At 44.3% G+C, this 24,410-nt stretch overlaps 1 protein-coding gene across 1 annotated transcript in view; it reads left to right on the plus strand.

Annotated features, from left to right (window-relative positions):
* The window catches only part of DNAH9 (dynein axonemal heavy chain 9), a 280,642-nt gene that overhangs the window by 119,759 nt on the left and 136,473 nt on the right, over positions 1-24,410 (plus strand). The window contains exons 32-38 of the mRNA XM_043903869.1: positions 2,876-3,086; positions 8,278-8,405; positions 10,859-10,967; positions 12,124-12,271; positions 12,972-13,146; positions 19,053-19,226; positions 19,980-20,187. Of these exons, the coding sequence (XP_043759804.1) occupies positions 2,876-3,086; positions 8,278-8,405; positions 10,859-10,967; positions 12,124-12,271; positions 12,972-13,146; positions 19,053-19,226; positions 19,980-20,187 (1,153 nt within the window). The remainder of the gene's footprint in view (positions 1-2,875; positions 3,087-8,277; positions 8,406-10,858; positions 10,968-12,123; positions 12,272-12,971; positions 13,147-19,052; positions 19,227-19,979; positions 20,188-24,410) is intronic.

Raw genomic sequence — 24,410 nt, forward strand, 5'->3', positions numbered from 1 at the left:
GGACATGACTGAGCAGCTAAACAACAGCAATAGCTCTTTAGAGGGACACCCACAGTGTGGGATGTGTCACAGGAACACAAGAGAAGGTCAGAGCCCCTACTGTCGGGGATTCACATCCTCACAGAGGAATAAGACACAGGCTCTGTTACATCGTGTTCCTTTCCCATGAATTATTTCATGCACCATAATAACATTGATGCATCTCAGAAACGTTACTTTCTGCAAAACTGTTCAGCAAAAATAACACTTAGGGCAAAGAAGGCTTCCCTGGTGGCTCAGATGGTAAAGAATCTGCCTGCAATGCAGGAGACCCAGGTTTGATCCCTGGATTGGGAAGAACTCCTGGAGAAGGGAATGGCTACCCAGTCCAGTATTCTTGCCTGGAGAATCCCGTGGACAGAAGGGCCTGCAGGGCTACAGTCCATGGGCTTCCAGGGTCACAAAGAGTTGGACACGAGTGAGTGATTACCACTTTCACTCAAAATGTATAGAGTATTGTACCCAAAGTCCTAAAAACTCAGCAATGTGTTATTTCATCGAAAAGCTCTGGTTTGAGAAGGCATCCTGTTGTCTTTTTAAAGTGATAATATTAACTTGGAAGGAAAAGGAATAATCCCGTGGAAGTGTGAAAACTGGGAAGGAGATATAGCAGTAAATTTCTGGAAATATGGAGAGAGGATGGAAGGAGACTGACAGATCAAGCAGAGGAGAGGGGGGTTGCAGGTGTGGAAAGGGCTTCAGGGGACACGGAGCCAGGAGGCAGCCAGTCTGCCAAGCAGAACCTCGGAGCAGCTCTGGGCTCAGAGCAGGTAGTAAAGGAGGGCAGGGAATGAGGAAGAGAAGTGAAAATAGCCAGGAGCGGGGAACGTTAAGACACATCATGATGGGATTTCAGAAGTCAAGGGTCAAGAGGGAAAAATGAAAGTTTCTTGGCTGGGGGATGGATTGAGAAGGTGTACAGGTGACCCACGAAGGAATGAAATTCAGGATGATGTCAGAACCTCTCACCAACAATATCAGATAGTGCAGGACAAGGAAACCGTTCCTTCAAAGTTCTGAGGGGAGACGATCTCAAAACTCCACTGTGTACCAGATTATCAGATATTTTCAAGGAGTTACAGATTTTATTAATATTACATAGGCATCCTATTCAATTAAGCTATTTGAGAACATACTACAACAAAACATGGATGAAAAACAAACGTCATGGGATTCAAAACTTCAAGAATCAAATAAGGGAAGTCTTTGAATTATCGCTGTCAGCAGACCTAGAAAGCAGCTAACCCAAATCAAGGCAGCAGTTCCATGGTCTCTAAGGAAAAGGACCTCAAAAGTAGACAAGGCATATCAATGGGAAAGAGAATCATTGAAGAGCTTCAAGCAGTCATCTACCTGGTATGTGTGTGTGTTGAGGGATGAAAGACAAAATTAGAAGCTGATTTGGGCCAGATTGCAACAGGGCCTTGTAAACCCGTGTAAAGATTTGGGACTTCATCACCGAAACTTAGGAGAACCACTGAAGGGACAGCCTGATGACAGTGACATGATCACATTTTCATTCCAATAAGCGTACAGGAGTGTAGAAAGGAGAGCCTGAAGGCAAACTGCAACAAGAGTGATGATGCCTTCCATGCAACCACTGTCCCCCAAGGAGCTCCTTGACTCCAGCCTCATCAAGCCTTCTGGTCAACCACATCATGCTCTGTCATACCACAAGCCTTTGTGCTGCTTCCTCTGCCTGGAATATCCTTCCCGTCCATCTTCTTGGCAAACTCCTACTCATCCCTGAAGCCCCAGTTCAAATGCCCCATCCTCTGTGAAGCCTTTCATATTCTCTTTATCTATATAAAATCTATTGTTACTTCCTATCTGTTGCTATAATGTTCATGTTCATGGGGTTCTCATAGCAAGAATACTGCAGTGGGCTGCCATTCCCTCTTCCAGGGATGGTTTGATGCTTTCAAATTGTGATGCTAGAGAAGACTCTTGACAGTCCCTTGGACAGCAAGGAGGTCAACCCAGTCAATCCTAAAGGAAATCAACCCTGAATATTCCTTGGAAAGACTGGTGCTGGAGCTGAAGCTCCAATACTTAGGCCACCTGATGCGAAGAGCCAACTCGTTGGAAAAGATCATGATGCTGGGAAAGATTGAAGGCAGGAGGAGAAGAAGCAGGCAGAAGATGAGCTGGTTGGATGGCATCACCAATGCAAAGGATGTGAATTTGGGCAAGCTCCAGATGGTGAGGGGCAGGGAAGCCTGGCGTGCTGCAGTTCATGGGGTTGCAAAAAGTCAGACATGACTTGGCTACTGAACAGCAGCAACAATCTCCTCCCACAGCATTTAGTAAACACATCAGCCACAGCAGTCATGCCCTTCGTGCATGTGTGCATGTGCTCAGTTATGTCGGACTCTTTGCAACCCCGTAGACTGTAGCCCACCAGGCTCTTCTGTCCATGGGATTCTCCAGGCCAGAATATTAGAGTGGGTTGCCATTTTCTCCTCCAGGGGATCTTCCTGACACAGGGCTTGAACCCACATCTCAATTATCTCCTTACATTATAGCAGTTTGTCAGTGTGACTTGCTTCTCTATCAGACTATGAGATCAGGGAGGGCTGCAGAGTCAGCTCTGACTCTCTCTCACCAGACACACTCTCTAGCACTTAGAGGTTACTAATAATTACTCACATGATGAATAAGTGAATAAATGAATCACGTTGCCCCAACATTTAGGACCCCATTATATCCTGGGGGGAGTAACCCTTCCTGTGTTGACCTCAGGTCTCACTTCAGGCATCAGTCAGGCTCACAGGGGAGCATTGGGGATGTGGGTGAGTGACAAGTGGTCCCTCTGGCCGGATTCCGTGTCTCCCAGGTGGTCCAGCTGGAGGAGCTCCTGGCGGTGCGGCACTCTGTATTCGTGGTGGGCAGTGCTGGAACTGGCAAGTCACAGGTGCTGAGGTCCTTGCACAAGACCTACCAGATCATGAAACGCCGCCCTGTCTGGACTGACCTCAACCCCAAAGCGGTCACCAACGACGAGCTCTTTGGCATCATCAATCCAGCCACACGAGAATGGAAGGATGGTAAAGACGGGATGCTTCTGTCTTAGCTACTTGGGCCAATGAGAAGGCAGTGGGGAGGGTGCGGAGGAGGGAAAGCCGAGCTGATCAGTTTGGGGTGGGAGGAGGTGAAAAGAATCAAAGAAACAGATTTTGGCTTGGAGAGGAGCCTCATCCATTGGGGTACTTTCTCTCCTTGGGGATTTTTCAGCTTGTAGAGAGGATAAACAGGGCAGGCCTTCTCCGCTGCTGTTCCATGATTCTGAACTGCAAGTCATGGGGTTTCCACATTGCCTGGAATGTGGGAGGGTCTGACATGGATCAGGCAGGGAAGCCCATCTCTTGTTCCCAAAGGAGCAGGCAGTCTAGCATCCCACAGAGGGTACCTCCCTGTCAGTACCACCCCAGGAGTGATGGGGAGGCTGCTACAGAAGACTCATCTCAGGAGCATCCTGGGACCACAGGAGGATGTGTATAGGATGGGGTGTCCCAGGTGGCTCCGTGGTAAAGAATCCACTGCACTGCAGGAGGCATGGGTTCCATCCTTGTGTCGGGAAGATCATCTGGAAAAGGAAATGGCAGCCCACTCCAGTATTCTTGCCTGGAGAGTCCCACGGACAGAGGAGCCTGGCCAGCTGCGGTCCATGGGGTCGCAAAGAGTGGGACATGACTTAGCGACTGAGCACACATGCGTGTGTGCAAATGTATAGGATAATGCAAATACTGCTCCATTTTATATGAGGTCTTGAACATCCATGGATTTTAGTGTCCGCAAGAGTTCCTGGAGCCAGGGAGCTGGTCCCTTCTACAGTGATTCACATTGTCCCAAGCCCATGCTCACTGGGTGCTGACCTCAGCATCACCTTCCGAGAATTGAAAATTGTGATAGGTGTTGAAAGGGTATCCTGTCACTGGGAGAGAGCAGAAAAGAAAATAGAGAGAACTCTTCACAAGCTGATCAGATCTCTTTCCAAAAGCAGTGTGGCTTCCGGAATGAGGTCATCTCAGGCCCCCCCGTAACATCCCAGTGACTACAGCAGGGTATACTGCCTGTTGTTGTTCAGTCGCTCAGCTGTGTCCAGCTCTTTGCAACCCCATGGACTACATAGCATGCCAGGCTTCCTGTCCTTCACTATCTCCCAGTTGCTCAAACTCATGTCCATTGAGTCAATGATGCCATCCAACATCAGTCAATGATGGCATCCAATGAAGCCATCTCATCCTCCGTCGCCCCCTTCTCCTCCTGCCCTCAATCTTTCCCAGCATCAGGGTCTTTTCCAATGAGTCAGCTCTTTGCATCAGGTGACCAAAGTATTGTAGCTTCGGCTTCAGCATCAGTCCTTCCAATGAGTATTCAGGGTTGATTTCTTTAGGATTGACTGGTTTTATTTCCTTAATGTCCAAAGGACTCTCAAGAAGTCTTCTCCAGCACCACAATTTGAAAGCATCAAATCTTGGGCACTCAGCCTTCTTTATGGTCCAACTCTCACATCCATATATGACTACTGGAAAGACCATAACTTTGACTATACAGACCTGTGTCAGCAAAGTGATATGCCTGGATTCCTCTAATTTAGGGTCTTCCATCAGAGGCCTTGAAAAATGAGACTTAATGAGTAGCCTCTCTAATTTTTATTTCACTATTAATGAGGCTTAGCATCTTTTCCTTCTTAGTGGTCTTAGTAATTGGCTCTTTTGTAATTTTATTTCTCCTTATTATATTCTTATCAGTGTGTAAGTGTTTTTTTAAACATGTCAAAGACATTAAACTTGTATCTGTTATATGCACCATTAATGGTTTTTATCTGTCTTCCATTTGTCTACAGATACTTTATGACATGTTTACCATGTACTTTATAAAAGGAAATTATGTCTGTCTAGTCTTTTTAGCATCTGGGATTCCTATTTAGTTTATGACTCTTTCTAATTTTACAGGCATAATATCATAAATTTGGTCTTAAAGATTCTTTTCACATTAACATTTTTTACTCATCTGAAATTTATTTGGGGGCTTAGCTGGGCTTCCCAGGTGGCACAGCAGTCAAGAACCCACCTGCCAATGCAGGAGATGCAGGTTTGATCCCTGGGTCAGGAAAATCCCCTGGAATAGGAAATGGCAACCCACTCCAGTATTCTTGCCTGGAATATCCCACGGACAGAGGAGCCTGATGGGCCACAGTCCATGAGGCTGCACATAGTCAGACTCAAATGATCATCAAGTATGAGGTGAGGTAGGGAATTAGCTTTATTTCCTCCCAGATGGATAATTGTGAAATCTCCATTTATTAAGTAAAGTATCCTTTGTCTCTGAATTTAAATCCCAACTTTTCACATGTACAGTTTTCCTTTGGTATCCCTGGGGGATTGGTTCCAGGAACTCCTGCAGACACTAAAATCCATAGATGCTCAAGATCTCATATAAAATGGAGTAGTATTTGCTTTATCCTATACATATTCCTCCCGTAAACTTTAAATTATCTCTAGACTACTTATAACACCTGACACAATGTAAATGCTGTGTAAATAGTTGCAAAAGCAATGTAAATGCTTTGTAAATAGTTGCTAGAATATGGTAAATTCAACTTTCAGTTTGAGGAAATTTCTAGAATTGTTTTTTTTTCCCCAAATATTTTCAATCTACAGCTGGTTGAATCCACAGACTTGAAATTCACATATTGAAAGGGAAAATTGTATTGACATCTGATTCTGGGTTTTCTATTCTGTTCCATCACCTATTTATCTAATCCTGTACTAATGTCATTCTATCTTAATTGTTATCATTTTATATCATTTTCCTGTCTGATGAGGTAAATCCCTCCTCAGTACCTTTCTGTAGTTTCTTGGGTAGTGTTAGACACTTCTTCCATTTTAAATTTAAGCTCACAAAATATAATTTGAATTTTTAAGTGTGAGAATTTTAAATTAAAGTTTTATTAAATATACACATTAAATATGGAGAAATCTACAAAGGTTTATGATAATCATAAATCTATGTTCCCTAAACAAGAGACCTTCCAAGTAAATGGAATATAACTTTTCAAAAAATTTTAAGAGAACTTGATAAAAATAGAAATACAGTGGTTTATATTAATACATCTTTTTCAATATTAGAAAGATTCGACAGAAAAATAAGTATAGGCATAGAAGAATTAGGAAATATGTCATCAAACACAATGTAACACAAAGATATAGAACTTTGCATCTTGTAAATAGAAAATATTCCTTTCTTGGTAGGTTCGTGGAACATTTCAAATAATTTAAAGTTTAGCTGGGCACAGAAGAAATTGTAATGAATTCAAAAGTATCCATTTTTCAGGCCACTTTGTCTGATACTAATACAATAGAATTAGAAACAAATAGCAAGAAAATGACCAAAACTAATTTTATTACTTGCAATCATGAAACACCGAGCCCCTGGATTATAGGGAAAATTTAATTGTAATCCTTCTTGGAAGCAAAATAAAGAATGTTTATACAGAGACCTCTGGGACACAGTGAAAGCCAATAGTGAAAATTTCTAAACTCTCATTATTACAGAAGATAGGCTAGAAAAAGAGGAAATCAGTGTCCATTTTAAGAAATTATTCAAAAAATAATAAACTAAACCTGAAGAAAGATGGGAAGAAACTAATGCAGATAAAAGCTGAGATTAGTGGGAAGGAACAAAAACGTATAGGAAGGATAAATAAATATAAATATTGGTTCTTTGTAAAGACCAATAAGTCCATTGTGAGCATGATTAATGGGGGTAAAAGTAGACAAGATAAGGAATTAGAAAAAGATATAACAGTAGATATAGACAAGATTAAAAGAGACACAATTAGATCATACATATTTGAAAAACTGAAAGAAATAGATGATTCCCTAACCAAATATAATTTTAACAAAATTTACCCAATGAGAAGTACAAAAAGTAAACTAATGAAATGGAAAGTTTTTAAATAGTAGCTGAATTAAGAAAAGATAATTCCAAAAATCATAAAAAGGACACCTCTTATTTCATTTTGTGAAGCCAAAATAATCTTGGTACCAACCTTTGTGCAGAACCAAAAAGAATAGCCCAAATTCCATTAACATTAAGAATAAACCAAAGAGATCTATTACCAACATTATTATTCTGCTTTGCCCGTGGAAGTCTAGAAAATGCAGTAAAAACAATAAAATGGAATACATGATATAAACTGGAGGAAAAAGACAATTATCATTTTGGTGATTGTACAACTTTATATCTAGGAAACTCAAGACATTATTGAAAAATCACTAGAATCAATGAGAAAAAGTATTAAAGATAACTCAGTGTAAAGTGAAGTGCACCAAATTTGGAAGCTTATCTCTATACTAACAGTAGCCAACTAAAACTGAAAATACAGGGGAAAAAAATCCGTCCACAATAACAATAAAAACAAATGCCTGGGAATACATTTAGCCAAAGAGATACATTGAAAATGCTGTAAAAATTTATTAAGGAACATAAAACAATATTTGAACAAATGAAAAGACATACCATATTATTGACTGGGAAGGCTTAGTATTATAAAAAATCAATTGGATCCAAATTAAGATATAAATTTCATGTAATGCTAACTAAAATCACATCAGGCCTTCTCTCAAAGCCTGCGTTTGGCAAGATTTTCCTGGCTGCAGCTTCAAAGAATGAAAACCTTACCTAAGAAGGTTTCATGTAATTCCATCATGTTGCAGTTGCCTGTTGAAATGATTTGCTGGGTCCCTTGTCACTTGAAAACCTTGGACCGTTTCCTTCTCCAGGGGATCTTCCTGACCCAGGGATTGAACCTGTGGCTCCTGCATTGACAGGTGGATTCCTTACCATTGAGCCACCAGGAAGAAAGGGATAAATATATGTAATTATAATTGATTTCCATTGTTGTATGACAGAAACCAACACAACATTGTAAAGCAATTTTTCTCCAATTAAAAATGAAAAAAAAAAAAAAAAACCACAAAAACTAGGACCATCAGGTTTTCTTCTAGTTTTGCTGTTGTTGTCATTCTCATAAAAAGTCAGATTGGAGCACAGAACGAGCAGAACCTGAGCATGGTCAGATTTTTGGTAGAGTAGGAGAAAAGGCCAGTTCTGACCTGAATGTCCTGTGTACACCTCCTTCCGAAGGTTGTAGCTGATAGGGAAAGTTTGTGTTAAGAGAAAGAAGATTGATGGTGACCTGGAAATTGAGATATCTGTGGTTCCTCTTAGGACTGTTCTCTTCTATCATGCGGGAGCTTGCCAACATCACCCATGATGGGCCCAAATGGATTTTACTGGATGGTGACATTGATCCGATGTGGATCGAGTCTCTGAACACTGTCATGGATGATAACAAGGTACCAAGGGGGAAGGGGAGCCCCATATCATCCCCAATCATCAGTGAAACTGGCTCCCAGGCACATTTGAAAGCCTGGATTCCACAGTAGGGCTGGCCCTGAGTAAGGAATTATTACTGGTGTCTTTTTTAATTTTGGGGGAGCTTTATTGCAATAGAGTTGACATATAACATTGTTATAATTGATTTAAAACATTGTATAAGTTTAAGGTGTAGGACCTGATGATTCGAAATACTTGTATATTGCAAAATGATTACCACAATAAGGTTGGTTGACAACTCCATCACTTCCCATAATTACCTTTGTGTGTGCCTGGTGAGAACTCCTAATATTTATTCTTTTTAAATTTTTTTAAATTGGAGTACAGTATGGAAATTCCTTAAAAAAAAAAAAAAAACAAACTAGACGTAGAACTACCCTATGACCCAACAATCCCACTTCTGGGCATATACCCTGATAAAACCATAATTGAAAGAGATGCATATACACCAATGTTCACTGCAGCACTTCTTACAATAGCTCGGACCTGGAAGCAATCTAGATGTCCACTGACAAGATGAATGGAAACAGAAATTGTGATACATATATGCAATGGAATATTACTCAGCCATAAAAAAGAATGCATTTGAGTCAGTCCCAATGAGGTAGATGGACCTAGAGCCTATTATACAAAGTAAGTCAGAAAGAGAAAGACAAATATCATATGTTAACTCATGCATATGAAATCTAGAAAGATGGTACTAAGATCTATTCTTTCAGCAGCTTTCAAGTACACAGTACAATATTGTTAACTACAGTCACCATGTCTTACATTACTTATTCATCTTATAACTGGGATATTTATAATTTACCACCCAATACCCCCATCCCTGGCAACCACCAATTTACTGTCTGTTTCTAAGAGTTTTTTTTTAAGATTCCATACGTAAGTGAGACTATCTATTGTTTGCCTTTCTCTGTCTGACATTTCATGTACCGTAATGCTCTCAAGGCCATCCATACAGATAGCAGGATTTCCTTCTTTTTATGGCTGAATAGTATTCCATCCTCTCTCTCTCTCTCTCTCTCTCTCTCTGTGTGTGACATCTTCTTTACCCATTCATCCATTGACAGACACGTAGGTTGTTTCCACATCTTGGCTGTTGTGAATAGCACTCTGGTGAGCACAGGATGCAGATAACTCTTCAAGATCCTGATTTCAGCTACCCGTAAATGGCAACCCACTCCAGTATTCTTGCCTGGAAAACTCCACGGACAGAGGAGCCTGGCAGGCTACAGTCCATGGGGTTGCAGGAGTCAGACACGACTGAGGGACTTTCACTTTCACATCATCTTTAACAGGTGTCTCAGAACTGATTCACCCCATACAATAACTTTCAGTTATTCCAAAGCCACTGCTGTCACTCACATGTTTTTGGCATCGTTGTAATTTCCTTTAGAATCTTCCACATGTAGGTCAATTCAGTATTTAGAGCTGCAAAGAATCTTAAATCATTTACTCAAATCTTTTTTTTAAAGGGATTTTTTCCCTTTGTTTATAAATAAAGGAAACTGATGATCAGAAACATTCTGAGCCTGTCAAGTATCCTCAGCGGTGGTCAATATTTATCATGGAGAGGATGTTTTTTTTTTTTTATAAACATTGAAAACTGGCTGCCTATAAAGAGACTGTAAAGTTGGTAGCACTTGTTTGGAAAGCACACCCAGATTAGAGGTTTTACGATGGCTTTAACATGTACGGAACATACTCTTCCAGAGGAAGCCCTTTAAAAGAAACAGTGGTTACATGAAAACTGAGCTCTTTTCCTTTAATTATCTAATTTTTTAAAATATGGTCTGTTGTTGTTATTGTTCATTCACTAAGTCGTATCTGACTCTTTGAGACCCCATGAACTTGAGTACACTAGGCTTCTCTGTCCTTCATTATCTCCCAGAGCTTGTTCAAACTTATGTCCATTGAATCAGTGATGCCATCTGATCATCTCATCCTCTCTCACCCCCTTCTCCTCCTGCCCTCAATCTTTCCCAGGATCAGAGTATTTTCCAATGAGTTGGCTCTTCATATCATGTAGCCAAAGTACTGGAGCTTCAGCTTCAGCATCAGTCCTTCCAATGAATATTCAGGACTGATTTACTTTAGGATTGACTGGTTTGATCTCCTTGTTGTCCAAGGGACTCTCAGGAGTCTTCTCCAGCACCTCAGTTCAAAAGCATCAATATGGTCCAGTTCATTCAAATCACTGACATCACTTAACTTTTCAGGTAGCTTATTTCCTGACCCAGGACACAGGGATGGTGATCAAGGGGCTACAGAAGGAGAGACAGAGGACTTTGTAGAAACTTTCAAAGATACTTATAATCATAATGTCTATCAGGAATAAAAGCCAAACTCCCCTGAGCTGGCCTCGCACCCTAACTCCTCCCTGCCTGCTGCGCCCCTCCCCCGTGTCCAGGTGCTGACCCTGGCGAGCAACGAGAGGATCCCTCTGAATCCCACCATGAGGCTTCTCTTTGAGATCAGCCACCTGCGCACAGCCACGCCAGCCACTGTCTCCAGAGCAGGTATGGGCCACGAGACGGAACAGCCGCACCCCTGCTCAGCTGAAAACAGGTGCCTCTAGTGATACCTGTTTGGCTGGCTCTGACCAAAGCTCCAAACAGGAGTCAGACATTGACCATCCAAAATTCTGGCCTAATCCTCATCCCAAATCCATACCCACGAAAGTGAGCCAGTGTTCTGCAGCCAGGATCATGTGAGTTTCTCGATTCAGAAATGTTTACAGTAAGATAAAAAGGAATAGCCCCTGAGCTGGACAACTACTGTCTTCTGCACAGAAATGCCTTGAATTAGGCTACTTTCCAGCCGGTTCTAGCTTCCATGGAGGCTAGTGAAGATGACTGAGCATTAGAAGTTCTCATTACATCTTGGTGCAAAATGACTTTATACCTTAACTTTCCTGGTTAGGACATGGACTTATCCTTTTGAGGGGTTTCTCTAGTGTCTCAGTGATGAAGAATCTGCCTGCCAATGCAGGAGACGTGGGCTTGATCCTTGGATCAGGAAGATCCATTGGAGGAGAAAATGGCAACCCACTCTAGTATTCTTGTCTGGAGAATTCCATGGACAGAGGAGCTTGGCAGGATACAGTCCATGGGGTCACAAAAGAGCCAGACATGACTGAGCAACTAACCAATATCCTTTTGGGGGCCACCATGAATGTGCACACTTCCTCACCATGACAAGTATTGCTAATCAATCACAGTCTTCTTTCCTCCTGAGCCTGGATCTGGCCTCAGGATTCTTCTCAACACTGCTGTCCATCAGCTATTATGAGGCCATCAGAGCTGATCCCAATAGCAAACCCTCTCAGATTTCAGCCAGATCTCTGTTATTTTCTTTTTCAAGACTTTTTGGGGGGGGGAGGCTGTGGACCATTTTTAAAGTCTTTATTGAATTTGTTACAATATTGCTTCTGTTTTATGTTTCGGCTTTTTGGCCACAAGACATGTAGGATCTTAGTTCCCTGACCAGGAATCGAACCTGCACCCCTGTACTGGAAGACAAAGTCTCAACCACTGGACTCCCAGGGAAGCCCCTTTGTTCTTTTCAAGGCCAGTCTTCTGTACATTTTTTTTTTAACAGAGAAAATAACTCTGGGGTGAAGAATATCCTGAGCTCTATGGACATGTCACTAAGTTATATTCTCTATGCTCCCAGGGATCCTGTACATTAACCCGGCAGACCTGGGCTGGAACCCTCCTGTGAGCAGCTGGATCGACAGGAGAGAGATCCAGACAGAGAGAGCCAACCTAACCATCCTGTTTGACAAGTACCTTCCGACCTGCTTAGATGCGCTCAGAACCAGGTAGGCCAAACAGTGAGGAAGGCGAAAAATTAAAGCAGTGACAAAGAGCCTGTTGGCTCATAGCTGGTGTCCTGCTGATGTTCTGTCCTGTCCCCAAAGTCAGACGTCCCCAGGCAGTCCCCTACAAGTGTGGCAGACGGCAGAGGGAACATACATTAGGATGGAGCTGAGATGCCTGTTGGCAGTCCAGGCAGGAAGAGAGGTGAGTGAAGAGAAGGGAGATTTAAAGAGCCTTCTGTGAGTGCTATACAGGTGTATCTGGAGGAAGGTGCAAGTTGTAGTTGTTGTTCAGTTGCTAAGTTGTGTCCGATTCTTTGCAACCCCATAGACTGTAGCCTGCCAGACTTCTCTGTCCTTGGGATTTCCCAAACAAGAATAGAGTGGGTAGCCATGCCCTCCTCCAGGGGTTCTTCCCAACCCAGGGATCGAACTCATCTCTCCTACATTGGCAGACAAGTTCTTTACCCCTGAGCCAGCTGGGAACCTAGACGGTTTGCTTATCAGCCACCCTGGGCCTCTATCATACCAAAGCTTTTGCTGCTGCAAAGCCACATGGACTTGTCAAATCCTTTACCCTCTAAGTGACCAGGGAAGCCCCTGTCAAATCCACAGACACCAGCAAGTTTCCATAGTTGTCCAGCAGCACCACTAGGATGGAATAATCCAGTGTTTTAGAATATATCTGGGTCTCTCTCTTCAGATTTAAGAAGATAATTCCAATCCCAGAGCAGAGCACAGTCCAGATGCTGTGCCACCTTCTTGAGTGTCTGCTGACCGAGGAGGACATCCCTGCAGACTGCCCCAAGGACACCTACGAGCTTTACTTTGTGTTTGCTGCCATCTGGGCTTTTGGCGGAGCACTGGTCCAGGACCAGGTAAGAGGGTGTGTGCTGAGGCTAACACCCACACTAACCAGCCAAGATTTGGTAGACAGAACAGCTAAATGTGAGAATTAACATGGGGCCATCAAACCATTTAGTTAGGTCTCCCTGATTCTGCTGAAGACGTCAGTCTCCTTAGGAGGGCTTCGTGTAGTGAGACAGATGAGACCGAGCTGTGTTTTGTTGCTTTTTGACTTGGTGAATGTGTCCCTAATTTCTTGGACAGTTGATGATCGAATTTGAAAAACTAGAGGTGTGAATACCTTACTTAGAAAGATGTGTGTTTTAGGTAGGATGTGCTATGCTGTAGAGGCTTGAGTAGGAAGAATCCCTTCTTTTAAAACCTTCTAGAACAAGCATGTACCACTCTATACCAACCATCTTCATCACCCCTGAAACACAGAGCTGTCCATAGACGGCTTTTGCTGTTGTTCAGTTGCTAAGTCATTTTTGACTCTTGCGACCCCATGGACTGCAGGAGGACACCGTGCTCCCCTGTCCTCCACTGTCTCCGGGAGCTTGCTCAAATTCATGTCCATTGAGTCAGTGATGCCATCTAACCATCTCATCATCTGTCACTTTCTTGGCCTCCTGCCCTCAATCTTTCCCAGCATCAGGGTCTTCTCCATTGAGTTGACTCTTCCAATCAGGTGGCCAAAATATTGGAGCTTCAGCTTCAACATCAGTCCTTCCAGTGAATATTCAGGGTTGATTTCCTTTAGGATTGACTGGTTTGATCTCCTTGCAGTCCAAGGGACTCTCAAGAGTCTTATCCAGCACCACAGTTTGAAGGCATCAACTCTTCATCACTCAGCCTTCTTTGTGGAAGAAGAACCATAGAATGTTAGACCAAAGGTTAATCGACATCTATGAGTAGAAAAACAAAGTAGTATTTATCTCATGGTGTTTACTGCTGTGGTTTCAGGCTGTTTGGCATCCTATTCTCTAAGCTTTGTGTATCCCCAACTTTTACTTTACTGAGTTTTCTCCAAATAAAAGGTACTTTACCTGGAAACAACATAACTGAGGTTAGGCAGACCAGTCTTTTACAACTGACTCTAGCCACCAGGGTAGCTTAGCAGTAGAGAATACACCTGCCAGTGCTGGAGACACGGGATTGGTCTCTGGGCTGGGGAGATCCCCTAGAGAAGGAAATGGCTATCCACTCCGGTCTTCTTGCCTGGAGAATTCCTGGGCAGAGGAGCCTGGTGGATTATAGTCCACAGGGGTCGCAAAGAATCAGACACGACTAAGTGACTGAGCATGTGCTAGCTACCAGGCAGCATCCTATAGAGGCTGAGAATGTGGACTCTGGATTTGAATTCTGACTCTGTCATTGTTACCTGGGGACCCTGGTAACTTAACATCTCTCTACCTTAATCTCATTACTGGCACAAAGAGCTAGATAAATTGACCAAGTGTCAGGTATCTTCATCCCGATACCCCAAACATTGGGTACAAAGGCAGTGAAAGTGATAATAGTGGTACCTATTCCTAGGACAGATGTAAGGATTAAATGAAGGGATGCTGTTCTAATTGTCCACATGTAAAACTCTTAGAATACTGCTTATTATTAATGTTCTCCTACTTAGGGTTTCCCAGGTGGTGCTGGTGGTACCTACCTGTCAATGCAGGAGTCGAAAGAGACACGGGTTTGATCCCTGGGTCAGGAAGATCCCCTGGAAGATAGCATGGCAACCCACTCCAGTATTCTTGTCTGGAGAATCCCATGGATAGAGAAGCCTGGCAGGCTACAATCCCTAGGGTTGTAGAGAGTCAGACATGACTGAAGCGACTTAGCACACGTGCACCATAAAAATTCAGTTTTATAGCAAGTATCTGATGCTTTTCTCACCACAGGGGAGTAAGCCAAGCTGCAGTTTTTGGAGAGTTATGATTTACTCTTTCTGGTCTGGGTTGATTATGGGCTCTTCCAAAGAAAAAGGTAGGGGCTTCCCTGGTGACACAGTGCATAAGAACCCACCTGCCAAGGCAGGGGACTTGGGTTCGATTCCTGATCCAGAAAGATCCCACAACCTAGCTCCTACACCATGACTACTGAGTCTGTATTCTAGTGCCCGCGAGCGGCAACCACTTAGCCCAGGTTCCTGGAGCCCGTGCCCTGCGACAAGAGAAGGCACCGCAATGAGAAGCCTGCGTAACCCCCACTCACCACAACTAGAGACAAGCCCACATACAGCAACGAAGACCCAGCACAGCCATAATGAAATAAATAAATAACTTTTAAAAGATGCAGACCCTGACGTTTCGGCTGCTGAAATGTCAGCAACCACTGCTGAGCTCCTCTCTTACACTGGTGCTGAGCAGACCGTGGGGTATCAGGATAAAGACACTTGGTCAATTTTTTCTGTCTCTATGTGGAAAAATTTAAATCCACTCAGCTCTTTTTAAAAGCCCAAGAGAAAGCCTCCCTCCGGGCGTCCCAGGCTCTGGAGCACTTGGAGCTGTCGGCGGCCGTGCTGGCCCTGGGGGGTGGAGGGGGGCAGAGCACACAGGAGAAAGCTTTCAGCAGCAGGGATGTCCGAGATCCCCTCGCAGCCTGCATTCAAGCCGAACACAAAATAGCGCTGTAAATAGGAAAGTATGAAGGTAGCCAGAATATTCACATCAGGAACACCAATGATGCTTATATTGAAAAAGCTGTTATTAACGCAAAGCAGAATATAATATAAAGCACAGCCCATACCTGGGTAGACATTCCAATAAAAAGAGGGAGTGGGCAGGTGGATCCAGGCTAAATACTTTGCAGCAATCACAGGAAATTATCTCTCAGAAGCAAAAGCTTCTCAGCACCCTATTGGGCACCTGGGTTCAACTCCCAATTCTTTTCTTTAAAAAAAAATAAACTTTTTATTTTATATTGGAGTACAGCTGATTAACAATGTTGTGATAGTTTCAGGCTAATTAAAGGGACTCAGTCACACATATACATGTATCCATTCTCCCCCAAACTCCCCTCCCATCCAGTCTGCCGCCTAACACTGCACACAGTTGCTTGTGCTATACAGTCAGTCCTTGTTGGTTATCCATTTTAAATATAGCAGTGTGTACATGTCCATTCCAAACTCCCTCACTGTCCCATCACCCACCACCATTCTTTCCCCTGACTCCCAATTCTGCCATATGCTGCTAGAATGTAACCGTTGAGATTTTGCTTTTTCATATGCATAAAATAGGAGTGATTTTCAGTAGCCAGGCTGACTGAGAGCATCATGAAGATCAAACGAGGTGATACTGTGTTTCCAAACTCGGCTACCTTGCACCACACTGTATGTCAGCCTTCCTGTTGTCAAGTTCAAAGGGCAGGAAGGTGACCAGAGACTCGTCAGAATCTAAAGGAGCTGGAGTTCAAAAGGAGCCCCTTCACTGAGGTCATTCAAAGGGCAGAGACACTCAAAGAGTCAAACTGAGAAAAGGCCGCTGGATGGCTCGGCAGAGGTGACCTTATCTTTCTAGCGTCCAGTTAGGGTAGAAGGTTAGGCCCAGCACCAGGCTTCAGGAAGCCAGACAGTGCAGCCTGTGAATGGCTTGGCTGAGAAACAGACCAGGTAGCTCCAAGTGGAATTGACAGTGAAGGAAGAGGGTCCACCACCAACCTCCTTCTTTCTAGAGCTGGTCTGTGTCTTGGATTCTCCATATAAACCTAAAATCTGGTTTTCTTTAGGAAGCCAAAGGTCTTCAGGAATTTTTTTATCTAAAGGTAGACAGCTGTTATGTTTTCTTGAATAAATACTGTCAGCCAGAAAACAGTTGCTGTCAGGTGAAACACATTTTTTAAGCTTTGTTTCATATTTTCTTTTCACTTAGTTTTTATGGGGAATGGTTTTTCAGTAGCACTCTTAGTTCTGCTTAGGTGATTTAGGGGGAAGCCCTCTTTTCCATAGTGTAATTCCATTTAAGAGGCTGTCTAAAAATCGTTTTAATTCACAGGAAGATTTTAATATCTGAGAGTACTCAAACTAAGGATATAAAATTACTGTGTGTGCATGTGTTAGTTGCTCAGTCGTGTCTGATTCTGTGACCTCATGGACTGTAGCTTGCCAGGATCCTCTGTCCATGGGATTCTGCAGGCCAGGAAGACTGGAGTGGATAGCCATTCTCTTCTCCTCGGGATCTTCCCAACCCAGGGATCAAACCTGGGTCTCCCGCATTGCAGGCAGATTTTTTTACCATCTGAGCCCCCAGGGAAGCCCATAAACTTCCCATACCTTCCTATTATGATGAAAAACCACAGAAAGCACAACCCTTGAAATCATATTACCCTGGTTATTTCTATTTTTTGCACCTATATTAAATTCTGTTAGTGTATTTACTTCATTGTAAATATCTTTGAGAGTACCTTTGCATTTTGCTTTTGACCTTCGTTCTACAGTTTGGATGTCAACACCTTCCCTAAAAAGCACCAGTATGTTAAGTTCCGATGTCATCATCCCAATCGGGGTTATTCATCTTTAATCTCATTTTCAGTCTCTATGTTCAGCAGTGTTTTTAATAAAGAATTACAGAGGAAAAAAAAGAATTTCATCCAAGGGTCAAAGATTGGGATTTTTTCTCCCTAACGTTTCTGATTGCAGAGGACAGATATTAGGAAGATACATTGTCCCCTTAATCTAAATTCACCTCAGAATAAGAAGAGCAAACAAACCTGTCCTTAGAGCCTGTTTCCATTCTGTTTTTAAGGTGCAAGAATTCAATCCTATTTACTGAGTAGACAAAGTCACTGTCATTTCTTCCAAGTTCAGATTCATTGTCATGCGCCCAGCTCCCTAGCCTGTCCTGCACCGCAGAAACGTTTCCTAAAATGCCCACTCTGAACCTTCTCCATCTTTAGGACTTTTCCTAGATCTGTGTGTTCAAAGAGTGGGTTGGCTCCCCAAGAAGGTAGCCAGTAGCAGTGGGCGTTTGTGTGTGCATGTGTGGGTGTGTTGTGGGGAGGGTGCGTGTTACATTTCGGTCTGAAAGAAATAGCCCAAGTACTCAGGTGCACAACCCTATCTTAGGGGCTCATTCTGCAATATGTGTGTCTGTCTATTCCTTCTGTCTGAAAGACCTGTATAGCTTTGTCTCCACTGCCCTTAGATTTGAGGATTTTAGCTCTGGAAGGAAATTCAGAAATACTCTTTTCTAGAATCCTCATTTTATAGATGAGGAAACCGTGGCATGAAAAGACGTGATTTGCTGGTGGTTATGTGTGCCACTCCCTTGATGAGATTTTTACCGCTGTTTCTTCCTGTGCCCCCCAGGTGTCTACAGTCACATTTTATTTTTTAAAGATTTTTTTTTAATGTGGACCATTTATAAAGTCTTTATTGAAGGTGTTACAATATTGTTTCTGTTTTATATTTGGGGTTTTTTGGCCAAGAGGTGTGTGGGATCTCAGCTCCCTGACCAGGGATCAAACCCGAACCCCCTGTATTAGGAGGTGACGTCTTAACCACTGGACCGCCAGGGAAGTTCTAACAGGCACCATTTTACTCCTTCTGTCCCCAGTTGCCGTCTGGACGTGGCTCAGTGTCTCGGGAGTCGAGGGGGATGTGGTGGATCGGTCTCTGAGAGTTCCTGGCTGCACTTGCCTTCCTTGGGGTCTCAGGCTCCCTCTCTCCGCTGTGTTCTTACACCTCCTTCCCTCGCTCCCCTCCACCTGCCAGGGCTCTGAGATGCACCAGGCCAGGGCGACCCAGCCCTGTGGTCAAGCAGGTGCATGCATACACGCTCCAGAGCAGCCCCCGCTTAGCTGGGCCTTGTCTGGGCTGGTCCTTGGGGGACAAGGAGGAGCCGGCTGTGCCCCCGGCCCTGACCTTCTGCCTGATGCTGGGCAGCCTGTCCAGGCTTCTCGTGCTCTGCGGAGCCTTGACTCCTGACTTGCTTTTTTTGGGCAGCTCGTGGACCACCGGGCAGAGTTCAGCAAATGGTGGCTCAGTGAGTTCAAGACCATCAAGTTTCCCTCCCAAGGAACCATCTTTGACTATTACATAGACCCAGAGACCAAGAAATTCGAGCCTTGGTCCAGGCTCATCCCGCAGTTTGAATTTGACCCTGAGACACCTCTGCAGGTGAGTGTGGCTGAGCAGCGACCAGGGATATGTAATGTCCCCAGAATCTGCGGTGGCTCTTGTGGCAGCCCCTAATGGATTCCCAAAAGGTTTGACCTCATTAAGAATTAGCTACTTTTCTTTTCAGAGGAAATTAGAGGTTGAGTAGAGTCATGCATGTGTGTGTGCTAATTTGTGTCAGTCCGACTCTTTGCCACCCTATGGACTATAGCCTGCTAGGCTCCTCTGACTATGAGATTTTCCAGGCAAGAATATTGGATGGGTTGCCATACCCTCCTCCAGGGGATCTTCCCGACCCAGGGATCAAACCTGTGTCTCTTATGTCTCCTTCATTGCAGGCAGGTTCTTTACTGCTGAACCACCAGGGAAGCCCTCAGCAAAGTCCTAAAATCTCCCCAAGCCTAGGTAACTTAATTAGTAGGACCCCCTGCAGGCATCCTGAGACAAGGTGGAGGAGATGGGTGGGGATGACCAGGCTGATGGCTTTAAAATACAATCCAGAGGCCTTGGAGGCAGACAGCGCTAGCAGAGGAGGATGGGCGTGCCCTCTACCCACAGCAAGAGTTACCGGGAGGGTCTCTCTGGGTGACAGGGGGCCCTCCAGCCTGCAGTAGTGAGCCCCCCAACCCCAGCGCGGGCGATTCCCTCTCCTGAAATGCCCCAGGGTGCTCTGACAGCATGTGAGTCTCCCACGAGCCCCCAGTTCGCTCCTCCTGTCTCCCACCACCCTCGCCCATCTCCCCCTGACCCCAGGCCAGCCTGGTGCACACCGGCGAGACCATACGCCTCTGCTACTTCCTGGAGCGGCTCCTGGCACGGCGGCGGCCGGTCATGCTGGTGGGAACGGCGGGCACGGGCAAGTCGGTGCTGGTGGGGGCGACGCTGGCCAGCCTGGACCCCGAGGCGTACCTGGTGAAAAACGTGCCCTGCAACTACTACACCACATCAGCTATGCTGCAGGGTGAGTGTCAGCGCGTCAGTAACCAGGCGAGTCGGCCTGCTGCTCACCGCTTACACAATCGGGTACACACTCACCAACCAGGGAAGAGAAAGGGGCCTTGAATCAAAGTGCCAGCGATCTGGGGAGATGGTGGATTCAGCATCTCCCAAAAAAACACTTCCCAAGACGCTGCTCCGTGGTGAAAATGTTTAGACAGAAACAAATCATCTCAGTTAATCACTGAGATGGGGATGGGGGAGGTCAGAGTCGTAACCATCCCCCCACTGCATGCAGGCTTGTCAGCTCCAGAGGTCTTCTTCTAGACCAGGGGTCGCCAGCCTCCAGGATCTAATGCCTGATGATCTGAGGTGGAACTGATGTAATAATAATAGAAATTAAGTGCACAGTACATGTAATGCACCTGAATCAATGCAAAACCATCCTCCACCCCTCAGTCTGTGGGAAAATCATCTTCCAGGAAACCGGTCCCTGGTGCCAAAAAGGTTGAGGACTGCTGCTCTAGACATCTTGTTCACGCAGTTTGATTTATTTGCAAGATGACTGAAGAGGAATCTTGGGAGAGGTTTGGTCACCTGTTAATTCAGTTCAGTTCAGTCTTTCAGTCGAGTCTAACTCTTTGTGACCCCATGGACGGCAGCACGCCAGGCTTCCTTGTCCTTCACCAGCTCCCAGAGTTTGCTCAAACTCATGTCCATTGAGTTGGTGATGCCATCCCACCATCTCATCTTCTGTTGTCCCCTTCTCCTCCTGCCTTCAATCTTTCCCAGCATCAGGGTCTTTTCCAATGAGCCAGTTCTTTGCATCCTTTGGCCAAAGTATTGGAGCTTCAGCCTCAGCATAAGTCCTTCCAATGAGTATTCAGGACTGATTTCCTTTAGGATTGACTGGTTTGATCTTGCAGTCCAAGGGGCTCTCAAGAGTCTTCTCCAACACCATAGTTCAAAAGCATCAATTTTCGGCACTCAGCTTTCTTTATGGTCCAATTCTCACATCCATACCTGACTACTGGAAAAACCATAGCTTTGACTATATGGACCTTTATCGGCAAAGTAATGTCTTTGCTTTTTAATATGTTGTCTAAGCTGGTCATAGCTTTTCTTCCAAGGAGCAATCAATCTATTAATTGCTTATTTGCCATTTCTACTTCTTTGATCTATGGGAAGAACTGGCAAGTTAGGCCAGGTATTGTGTGATGAAAGGATTTGAAAGGTGTGCTCAGGTCAAAGGCAAGTAGAGCATGGGGGTGCCTGGTTTAAAAAGTGAGTATGTGTTTGTGTGTGAGTTGCTCAGTCATGTCCAGCTCTTTGTGACCCCATGGACTGTAGTGTTCCAGGCTAGTTACACTATAGCTTCACTAAAGTGACAAGAAAAGGGGCTTCCTGCTGAGGGCGATTTCCTGCAAGGAGCTGCTCACATAAAGGTCCCAGGGGCATGGAGGAGGGGACCACATCCTGATGTCCTCCACTCTGAGCTGGGATGGAGGTCAGGCACCTCCCCAGCTGACTCCCCTCCCACTCCTCTCTTGCCTGTCCCCTCCCCCGTCTGTCCGTCTCTCCACACCTTAGCAAGGTCCCCTTTCCCATCCTTTCTTTCTCCTGAAGTGCCTCCCTGGCTGCTGAACTCCTCCAGGGCAGGTCAGTGCCTTGATGACAAAGAAAACAGAAAACCCACTGAAAGATTTCCACGGGCTTATAGACTCCTGGCACCAGAAAGGTCTCTAGAGGTCATTTCATGTACCCCTCATATCTTATGCTTGGGGGAGCTGAGGCTCGGGTACAAGTACATGGCTGCCTAAGATCACCATGGTGCGACTAGGCTGGTGTGGCCCTTGAGTCTGCTGGGGACACAGAGCGTGCGTTTCACAGGGCATTTACATGTTGGGCTCCCGAGAGGACGGGGCCCTCAGGGATCCCAAGGGTCGCTGCATATGTCTCCCCTACCCCAGCCACTTTCTCCTTGACCTTCACTTATTGTCGAGTCTCCTTTTGTGTAGAAACACTCCTCACACTGACCCTAGAAGCAGCCTCCTTTTGAAGAAATGCTGAAGCCAGCATCCCAAGAGGAGGTTAGTGGCCCGGGCTGGGTAGAAACCCCCCTCTCACTCCTCACACCAGAACAGCCTCGCCCCACCCTCTGGAGTCTTAGCCATTGGATCACCAGGGAGGTCGCCAAATCATTTAATCTTGTACAAACCTGTGAAGTATAAGTCCTTTTATCATCCCCATGTCGTAGATGAGAAAACCAAGGCACAGTGAAGTTAAATAAGCTCCTCGAGGCTACTCAGTAAGTGGCGGAGCCACGGTTAGGATCCAGAGGGTCTGACTTCAGAGCCTGTGCCCTTAACCACTAGGCTAGACCTCCTCCCCTGAAAATAAAGCTCTTTGGAAATTGAAATAAATATTAGATAATATTAGTCTTATTACTGACGACACTATTTGAGTCTAGAAAGATTATTTTCTAGAATCCTATTATAATGATTTTATAATGTAAAAAGTACTTTGACTAGACAGTAAAAATTCATTGCCAAGAAAAAAGAGATGAGTATCGTATCCTTGATTCTGAAAAATGCCAGATTCCCTTACTTGAAAATTCCCATCCATCACTTTAGTCACAGTCCAAACAAGTTTGTTCATTTGGCTTCTTAGCTGAAAGCATTTCAGAAGTAACAAGATGGCAGGAGGAAGGGTGCTTAGCAGTTATAAAAGTTGGAACAAAAAAGCTGCTATCCCAGGGGAAATAGAAAATGTAAAAAGGAGATGCAGGAACCCACAGGGCGGCTGCTCTGACATCAGACAAGAAGCGAATTGCCCCGCCCACAGCAGGAGTCCATGTCTCTGTTCTGTTTTTGGCCATGTGGCATGCAGGATCTTAATTATCTGACCAGAGATCAAATCCACACCCTCTGCAGTGTAAGCACAGAATCTTAACCACTGGACCTCCAGGCTTGCCCTCCATCACTCTTTCTGAAGCCCAGGTTTGTGTTTAAGACCCTATGGAATTACGTTGAATGTGATGTGGTACAGTCTGCTTTAAAGGGCAGGCAGTAAACCCAGACAGATGTGCAGAATGAGTGTTTATAAGGTAATGAATGTAATGATGGCAAAAGACAGGAAATAGTCCAGTTATCCATAGGATAGACTGCTAAGCGCTATTACAAAGAATGAGGACATTCTGTGTGAATTAAGCTGGCTCCATTTCCAAAATCTTTGTCGAGTGAGAAAAACACGATACAGAACAGTGTGTATAGTATGCTCCAAATTATGTCTTGTTTAAAAAGAGACATATAAAACTTTGCATACACATACACTCGCACATCTATGCTTATACATCCTAAGTATATCTCCGGGGGGACATGCAAGCAACAGCAGTTGCCCTTGGCAAAGGGAACTGGATGCTAAGAGTGGGGATGGAGAATGACTTAAACTTTTTTAAAATTATGAAATATTTCAAGTATGCGGAAAAGTACAGACAAGAGTATAACAGATGCCCATGTACCCACCACCCAGACTTCACAGATGTTAACATTTCTGTCATCTTGCTATGGATCTTAGCATTTTAAGTACAGCTAACACACCACCCACAAGTCCTTCCCCCATCATGCCCTTGGAAACCAGACTAGGACCACTACAGCTGATGTGCCATCATTCCCAAGTTACGCTTTTGATAGATGTATGTAGCCATGGAATACATGATGTTGTTGTTTGTATTTAAATTTTAAATATGTATCATATTATAACTTCCTTTGGTAACTTGCTTTTCTCATCCTTGTCTGTTTTAATGTGTGTGGAGTGCTTCTTCACTGGTTTTCACTGCTGCATAGAATTCCCTTGTGTGACTAAATCACAGCTCATTTACCCATTCTCCTACTAAAATGCAACATAATTTTTCAACATTTTCCATTTATAAAATACTTTTTTGGTTATAATTGACATATAATACATGGTATGCATTAAAGCACACAGTCCAATAAGTTTTTAAATATTTACCCACCGTGAAACCATCACTATGATTGAAATAATGTACACTGCATTGCCTTGAGAGTCCCTCACCTCCCTTGGTAATCCCTCCCTCCCTCCCAACACCCCCCAGCCGTCCTCTGTGTCTAAGGCCACCACTGATCTGTTTCTGTCACTGCAGGTTAGTTTGCAATTTCTAGAATTTTATATAATGGAATCGTCATACAATAGCCCTCTTTTTTTTTGGTCTAGCTCCTTTCACTCAGC

Source organism: Cervus elaphus, chromosome 5 (genome assembly GCF_910594005.1).
Source record: "Cervus elaphus chromosome 5, mCerEla1.1, whole genome shotgun sequence".
Classification (NCBI taxonomy): Eukaryota; Metazoa; Chordata; class Mammalia; order Artiodactyla; family Cervidae; genus Cervus; species Cervus elaphus.